Source organism: Grammomys surdaster, unplaced genomic scaffold (genome assembly GCF_004785775.1).
Source record: "Grammomys surdaster isolate TR1022 unplaced genomic scaffold, NIH_TR_1.0 270, whole genome shotgun sequence".
Classification (NCBI taxonomy): Eukaryota; Metazoa; Chordata; class Mammalia; order Rodentia; family Muridae; genus Grammomys; species Grammomys surdaster.
In genome coordinates, this window is record NW_021604711.1 from 722,810 (window position 1) to 731,905 (window position 9,096).

General features: G+C 41.5%; 1 protein-coding gene across 2 annotated transcripts in view; it reads left to right on the forward strand.

Annotated features, from left to right (window-relative positions):
* The window catches only part of Akap10 (A-kinase anchoring protein 10), a 64,225-nt gene extending 55,931 nt beyond the window's left edge, over positions 1 to 8,294 (forward strand). For both annotated transcript variants that reach the window (XM_028776522.1, XM_028776523.1), the window contains one exon: positions 3,816 to 8,294. In XM_028776522.1, the coding sequence (XP_028632355.1) occupies positions 3,816 to 3,821 (6 nt within the window). In that variant the 3' untranslated portion in view covers positions 3,822 to 8,294. The remainder of the gene's footprint in view (positions 1 to 3,815) is intronic.
* Positions 8,295 to 9,096: the final 802 nt, after the last annotated feature.

Consider the following 9,096-nt stretch of genomic DNA (forward strand, 5'->3'; position numbering starts at 1 on the left):
GAGGTAAATGGATGGAACTAGAAAATATCATCCTGAGTGAGGTAAGCCAATCACAAAAGAACACACATGGTATTCACTCACTGATTATTGGATATTACCCGAGAACCTTGAAATATTCAAGATTCAACTCACAGGCCACATGAAGCTCATGAAGAAGGAAGATCAAGTGGGGGTGATTTGGTCCTTCTTAGAAGAAGCAACAAAATACTCAAGGGAGCAAATATGGAGACAAAGTGAGGGACAGAAACTGAAGGAGGGGCTGTCCGGAGACCATTCCACCTGGGTATCTATCCCATGTGCAGTCACCAAAGGTAGAAGCTGATGTGGAAGTCAGGAAGTGCATGCTGATAAGAGCCTGATATAGATGTCTCCTTAGAGGTCTGCAAGAGTCTGACATATTCAGAGGCAGATGCTCACAGCTAGCCATTGAACTGATCAAGGGATTCCCAATGGAGGAGTTAGAGTGAAGACTGTTACAGCTGAAAGGGTTTGCGGCCCCATGAGGAGAGCAGCAATACCAACCAACCAGAGCTCCCAGGGTCTAAACCACCAGCCTGGGAGCACTTAGGGAGGGATTCATGGCTTCATCTGTATATGTAAGGGTGGAGGGCCCTGTCGAGCATAGGTGGGAGAATAGATCCTTGGTCTCATGAAGGCTGGATGCCCCAGTGGGTGGGAATTTGAGGGTGGGGAAGTGGGAGTGGGGGGTTAGGTAGGGGTACATCTGCAGAAAAGCAGAAGGAGGGGTGAGGGGATAGAGGGTTCTTGGGGTGGGGGGGTTGGGGTAAGGGGATAACATATGAAATGTAAATAAAACATCCAATAAAAAACAAACAAACCAGCAATCATTTTGTCAAAACTTAATCCAGAAGATCCAGTGTTTTAAAATTGCCTAATAAGTAAAAGTCAAACATGAAGGTATCTTTTGATAGATGAAATTAAAATAAAGAGATTTAGAGAGAGAGAGAGAGACTCACTCTCTCTCTCTCTCTCTCTCTCTCTCTCTCTCTCTCTCTCTCTCTCTCTCGATTTCTATAAGCCAAACAAAACTTGAGAGAATTCTTTCCTGGTGACCAAACAACTGAAATCAATCCTAAGAAGGTTCTTTTAGACCAGGTATGGTGGTAGAACCTATAATCTTAGTTCTCAGGAACCTGAAGGTGGAGGATCATGTTTAAAACCAGCCTGTGCTGTATATAGGGAGCTCAAAGAATCCCTGACCACAGAATAATACTCTATCTAAAAAACAAGCAATCCAACACGGGCTTTTTATTTTTTCTAATTGAAAAATTTTGACACTTCCTGGATGTATTTTTCGAGACAGAGTCTCTCTTTGTAGTCCAGGCTATCCTTGAACTCAATACTCTTCCAACTTCAGCTTTTGTAAGCATGAGGATTACATTCATGAGCCACTACATCCAACTGAACTCATTTTGGGTTTGGGGGGAGGGGGTTGTGTGTGAACATTTTCAGCTATTCCTGTACTTTACATTTAAGCAAAAAGAAATCTTGGAAAATATATTTATAAGGGTCCTTTGCTTTATCAAGCACGGGGTCTCAAGCATACTACATTAGTGTTCTTCCCTAAACTGTATGCATCCTGGCCTAGGAAAGCATTCTATGACATCCTCAGCAGCTTGGATGTTTTGAATTTGATATAGGTCCAGCATCCATCATGCCCTGCCAGTTATTAGCTGGCCTTCTCAGCAGTCTTAAAGCCAGAGCTTGTTGAAACTGTGAACTGCTCACTCAGCTGGCTCAGATCAAAGTCCCATTCACTCTTCTAAAGTACAGTCTGATTTTTGTGTAAGAGTGGTAATTTCTGTCAAACCCAGAATAGTAAAGAGCGAGTTAAAGGTGTCTGTGCTGATGATCAAATGTAGGAAGATAAGGAAATGTTTAGAAACCATTTGGAACCTAGATGTTTACTATTCAGGCTCTTCATTTGAGCATTGTGTCCTCATATTTTATGGCCGTTTGCTTTTTATTATTAGGATAAAAAAATATGCAAGTGGGGGAGGTGTGGGGAAAAGAGACTGAGCTTACTAAGCCTTTTCTCTAAGGTGTTGAGCTGCTTTTACTTTCAGAATAAGTAGTGCACTGGTATGGAACAAAATAAGAAACCAGAAGAACTGGGGACACAGGGAGGGAGGAGAAAGAGAGAGAGAGAGAAAGAGAGAGAGAGAGAGAGAGAGAGAGAGAGAGAGACAGAGACAGAGAGAGAGACAGAGAGACAGAGAGACAGAGAGAATGAGAATGAATATGTGTAAGAAGGGAGGGAGAAAGAGAGAACTGAGCTTCTCAGGGCCTCCTGAATGCTCTATGGTGGAACCCCCCCTCCCCACCTTTGGATTTGATTTTAGGTAGTAGTATGCACAACCTTTTGCAAGGTCTTTCTTCCTTGAGTGATAGATCAGAGATACTGGGGGAGAAGAACCTCAGAAGATCTTTTTCTAATTCTCATCCCATGGCCATGAATGTGAGCAAACATGAGCCCATACAGATTACTTGGTCTGTGTAGCCTGTTTGCCAGCTCTCTGTTTTGAATCCCCTGGATTCAAATACATTTGCCCCTGTAGTGTATTTGGGCATTATCTCATGTGATTACTGAGTTGTTAAAGGGTTTGTTGCATCTTGGAAATAGCATCTTGGAAATAGCAGGAACCATGTCTTCTGCAGTCTGTTTCTTCCCTCCTTTCTGTAAAGGAGAGAATGGCCCTTATGAGCTTGGTTTGTCTTGGGAGTCATGTCTGTCACAATTCTCAGGCAGTGGTGGAGTATACCTTTAATCCTAGCACTTGGGTGGCATAGGCAGGCAGATCTCTGAGAGTTCAAAGCCATCCTGGTATACAAAATGAGTTCCAGGACAGCCAAGACTACACAGAGAAACCCTGTCTCCAAAAACAAAACAACAAAAAAGAAATCCTTTTGAGTCTCATTGGCCATTTAAGTTATGTAGTGTTTTTGTCAGAGGCAGTGTGTTATCCAGTATCTGCATATGTGTCTTTACCTTCTCTAATGAGTTCACTAGGGTTGAGTGAGTTCTGCAGGGTAGAACCTTGTCAAAAAAAAAAAAAAAAAATAGGCTAGAGAGATGGCTCAGCAATTAAAAGCACACTGGCTGCTCTTCCAGAGGACTCAGGTTCTGTTCCCAGCACCCATGTCACAACTCACAAATGTTTGTAACTCCATTTCCCAGGGATCCTTACATAGACATACATGTAGGTAAAACACTAATGTACGTAAATAAATAATTTTCTTTTAAACAATGAGAACATTGACAGACATAGAGATCACTCAGTTGTGAAGTGCTTTGGACTTGAGTTTGATCCCTAGAACCCACATTAAAAAGCAGATGCAGTGGCATTCATTTGTAACCTGGTGCTTACAAGCAGATTCCTAAGGTTCATTGTATCACTTAATTGCTGAACTCCAGGGCAGTTAGAGTGCCTGTCTCAAAAAACACAAGGTGGAGAGCCCCTGAAGAATGGTTCCCATCCTTCACCTTTGGTTTCTATACAATGTGTATATAAGTGCATATGCAAATACATGAACACAAACACACAGAAAAGTGGTTTCATTCTGCTAACCATTGTTTAAACAGAAAAATAAAACCAAGTTCTTAGCTTCTTTAAGCGCTTCTTAACTCAGGAATATCTGAGGATAATTAATACTTTGCCTCATAAAAAAGTACTCTGCTTATGCCCTAAGTGCTGGCACACAGGAAGCACTGGGCATTTTTCATCTGTGCTGATAGTATGTCACCTACTACAGGAATGTACCTTACCTTTTTCTTTTTCTTCTTTTTTCCCCAGCTATGACTCAAAACCAGAGATAAGGAAATCTGATTTTGAAAAAAATAAGAACTTTCCCCTTTGGTTGGATTCCTCAACACAGCCGATGAAAATGGAGCACTGCATTTCTTTTCACTGCTAGATCACTGTTGTTTCCCGGAGAGAGTGGGAGACAGTCCGAGAGCGGTTGTTCAATGTAGACATAGATGACACACATGATGGTAACACAGTGAGTCCCGGGATACAAAGTGGTGTTAGCGACATTACTAGACCGTTAGTTTTCCAATGGCCACACTCACTGGGATAGACAGGGGCCACATGCTTGCAGCAGATTCCTTCCCTAGCTGTCAGAAAGCATGACAGAGGTGCTTCGTTCTTGTCTCCTAGAGGTCACAGGTGAGTTGGTCCTGCCTGGAGCGAGTAGCTCCAAGTGGCCATGTGGGCCAGCAGCCTGTGGAGCAGAGGACAATTCCTGTATAGTCTTCCTTCATAGAAGCATTAATTTAGAAAGCTGGCAAGTCGTGGGTCAAGCCTCAGTGATGCATCCTTCTCTTCGCTGACAGAATACACTGTTCACATTTCCTTCACTCCAGAGATGATATATTCTTAAAGCTAGTCTCTCCTCTGCTGACAAAAGGGCAAATTTAATTTACTTTGAGCATCAAGACCCATTCCTCTGTAGGAATGCTATGCTCCAGATGCTTTGTTCCCTCTTCAGAATATACATGGAAAAAAAAATGATCACTCCAGTTTTTCCCATGTGGTACTTAGAACACATTCACAAATTTGATTTTATTTTTTAATAAGGTGGGGACAGAAGCACTCCCTTTTGAGTGTCTCCCCAATTCTTCACTGTGAGTGGGAGATGTGCAGTCGCCTTTTCCCTTTCTGTCTTCAGACGGTAGGAGACTCACTCGCTGCCCTTCTGCTTAGTTGGCTTTGCACCTGTGGCACAGCCGTTGGCGGGGCCACCCAGTTGGCAAGCACACTCCCTGGCCACATAGTGCCAGTGCTTCCTTGTGTGTAACAGTTTAGAGAGAAAGGGAGTTTTCTTAGATGTTATTGCTTTTGCACAGAATTTGCAAAAGAGTATATATATGTGTATGTGTGTGTATATATATATGCATATATATATACACACACACATGTATAATTATTAATCACTTCTGTCCTTGGGAAAGTCTTGAATGAACAGAAAATTTATTTCATTGCAATGTTGATTGTATAGAGGCATACTGTACAACAGAAGAAGCAAAAAGGCTGTGTATAAGTTTTTGGTACTATGTACCATCTCTGTTATTCTGAAGTATTCATGTACTTAAACCATATTCTATTTAATTGTGTTTGATTTTAAATATATATATATATATATATGAATTATATTTAAAATGGTGTCAACTTCCTGCTTTCAGGGCATTTATGGCTCTCCTATTGAAGTATATTGACCCTTCCTAATATTTCCACTTGTTTTACAAAACTCTAGAACATGATCCCCTACTGGACATAGCTTTGTGTTTGGGTGTAGACATAGACATGAGGTTTTAAATAGTGTTTGTGCTGTTGTGGCTTATTCTGTTCTTTTAACAAAGTATTTCTATCCATTTCACATTGCTTCAAACTTTAAGTGAAAAGCAACATGAAGGTCATAGAGTAAAGTGTGATTCTGAGTGTCTCTTGCCTTTGCATGTTTTAAAGTAAAAAATTCTGTAATGCTCTTGGCTATTTAAACTAGTGGGTTAAAATACTTTCTAGTGATTTCTTTGTACATTTTGTGCTTCTGAGGTCAAGATGTCAGTATTTGTAAGCTATGTCTAAGGGGAAAGAGCAAACCTGAGATTGGTTTTGTTTTCTGCTCTGCCTGCTGTGAGATACAGCAGAGAGATCCAAAGTGATAAGACCAATTGTATGTTAGATCCTTGCACTTGTTTAAAATTAGCACAAGATTCACCTAACATTGAGCACCCACCCACTGTGTTCCAGGCTCTATGCAATGTATCCACAAAATGATTCCCTGACAGGGTTTTTAAGTCTAAGGAAGCAGTTGAACTTCATTCTTATTATTCCATTGTTGTCAGCCTGCATTGTTAAGTCAGCCTACTAGTGAGAAAGTGGCATCATTGGAATTTGACTTGTCTTCATCATTCCTACATGAAAAGCAGGTGTCAACTACATTCAGTGAAGTGCAGTGAAACAGGAAACAGTCTTTTCCAGTTGGATTCCAGTATCTCTTAAGGCTTTTTTGAAATGTAAATTGTTTACACTACTAGAGCTTTTGTTTTCAGCTGTTTGAGAGGAGGTTTCACTGTGTAGTTCAGTGTCAGCCTCCCAAAGTCAGGGATTAGAGACACAGCCTCCATACCCGGCTTCTTTGCTGGTTTGTTTCAGCATCAACAACTAAGCAGCTGATGTAGCAACTGATGTCTCTAAAGGCACTGTTGAGACTCTGCCTGACTCAGCACCCTCAGTGGCCTTTCTTTTTTCACCCTCTTCACTCTTCTCTAGCAGGCTAGTTCTTTAAGCCAGGGATGAACTAATTGAAATGACCAATGATAATTCTGTATCAAGCTTTTGCATGAAGGAGAAAAATCAGTCACCACCTGGAAAGAGGAGATGACCTGGGTACTTGCCCTGGCAGGAGTTGGCAGTGGGGAACAATCTTGAGAGATAGGAGGCTTTGGTAAGCCTGAGGACGTCCCTGGTCACCTCATCCAGTTATGTATCCTTGCCTTGGTTTTCATTCATCCTTAGGGTATGCTTAGAATGCACCTGTATTTTTTTTTTTAAACATGAATCTGAAGTGACTTGTTGGTACATGCAACAGAAAAGACCTTGATTAAAGTACTATCACAGTGCTCTAAAACATAACGACTATGTGTTCAACACATTGCTAATTACTGTGACATTTTGGAGCAGAATTTTTCTGTAGCAAGCCTGCCTTGGTCATCTTGTGTATAGTGTTGAAATGGAATCCTGACTTCCTGGAACTAAAACACTCAGTTCTTTTACTGAGAAGTTACTTATGCCTTAGAAAGGCCCCTGCTGTATTGCAGGATGGTTACCATCAGAACTCATACATCCTAGGCTAGGGCCTCTTCATGTTTCCCCATACTCTACCTAATAAGCTTGATCCTCAATTTTATCTGTCTGCCAACCAAGAAACAAGACATTTCAACTACGGGGTAGGTGGTGACTCATGAGACCTGTAGGCGTTGAACACATCTACATACTAGCCCACACCTCTACACCTTATAGCCATAAAGTAGCAAGTAAACAACTTGTTAACTCATCGATGCTACAACTTGAGGGAGTCACATTAATAGTTGTTCTACTCTCTGAGTCCTTTCCAGGTAGGTACTGAGGAACTGCCTCTTTGCTTGGGCGGGGCTGAGAGTGGTTCAGAGTAGGAGGAATGGTACTGTGGGCTCTGGACAGGTGGGAAGGCCAAAAAGAGTGTTTAAGGTATTGGTTCCAGCAAAGACGCCAAGGGTATCTATTCAGGGAGGGCCTGCCAGAATACACCAGAAGGTCAGTATTCTTGTTTGGTGATTTGTGCATATATCCTTGGTTCATTGCAAAGTAAAGTGCTGCTTTGACACAGTAAGGATGCTGTAGAACTTGCTGTAGAACTTGAACCAGATACATTTAACCCCTTGCTAGAGTTAGCACATCAACACCAGAGGAACCTAGGGCTAATGTAGGAAGGTACAAAGATCTTGGAGTGGGTTAAAGAGCTATTCTCCAAGGAAGAATGAGAGGTGAGGATTCCAACATGACTTCTTCTGGTTTCAGGTTCCAAGACCACTCTTTGAATGTGCCTTCAGGCTGGTCTCTAAATGATCCAAAACTGACCTCTGCCTGTATTATAGTAAGAATCCCACATACACAGTCATAAAAGAGGTACTAGCTACCAGGTACGCTGGCACCTATAATTCCAGAACACAGAGTGTTGAGGCAGGAGGATCATAAATTTAAGGCCAGTTTAGATAAGACCCAGTCTCAAAACTGAAAACAGGTACTGGAAAGATTGCTTAGCAATGAGAGTGTATACTGCTTTTGTCATGTATACTGCTTGCTCGAATCAGGCCTCCTTGTGCACCTATATTTACATTGCAAATACAGGGGTGTGTGTGTGTGTGTGTGTAAAATTGTTTAAAATGAAAATAGTTTGTAGCTGAAAGAAACACTTGACCAAGACTTGGCCTTTCAAACTGGCCAAGTCTCTTAAGTGGTAGCCACCAAAACTCAGCATACCCAGCTTTTTCTTTTTCTTGTTTTGGCAAAGAGCAACCTTTGTTCCTTCTGCTTAACTGCTGGTTTGGTGAGTGTTTACTATTTATGGTATCTGTGGTAGATGAGAAAATAAGATGAGCTTGTAGAACCCTTGGAGTTGCATCTAAAACATGCTGGGCTAGGGTGTTTTTCAGTGGTAGAATGTATGCTTAGTATACATGGGGCTCTAGGTTTCACCCAAGCACCAGTAAATAAAATATGTACTAGTTTTTCTGTGTTTTTGTTTGTTTGTTTTTGTTTTTTAACTTAGGTGGCCTTTTAGATCCATAGTTCCTCTACCACCTAGAGCCCTATTGGGCGTCACCACTCTTCCATACCTTACCAGTTTCACCGTTTTAGGAGGATCAGCCACTGTACCATCCCACTTGCCTGCTACAAGTTTGGACACTTGATCACATGTTGAACAGGGTATAAACAGCTTGTCTGATCAGCAAGGCCGTTTCTGGACAGGATAAAAGTAGAGTGTAGGATTGGCCATGACTTCAAGGCTCTTTCCAGAACTTTGGGACATGTTAATTCTTAGAAGCTAAAAACAGGAAGAGTTATGTAAGTTTAACACACACACACACACACACACACACACACACACACACACGATACAAAATTATGACTTTGGAAAGCCCTAGCTGGGAATCGAACTACTCCATGAAGTGATGGGCTTTGTGAATCTTCTTTATTAATAATAATGACCAGCATAATTGACCACTTAGGATGTGCTAAGCATTGTTTCTCATCCTTATGACTTATAAGGTAAGTACTTTTTTTCTTTATTTAATAAGTGACACTGAAGTGACACTGAAGCTGGAAGAACAAAAGAATCTCTAGGATCACACAGCCGGGGACAAACCAGTAGCCTTCTTTCCCACTACTGTAATAGATGCCAGTACTCACTACTGACTAGTATAGCAGATGTCAAAGGGTTAAAAAAAAAAAAACAAAAACAAAAACAAAAAACCTTAAGCAGCCAGGAAGTGGTTGTGTTCCCCTTTAATCTCAGCACCTGGGAGGCAGA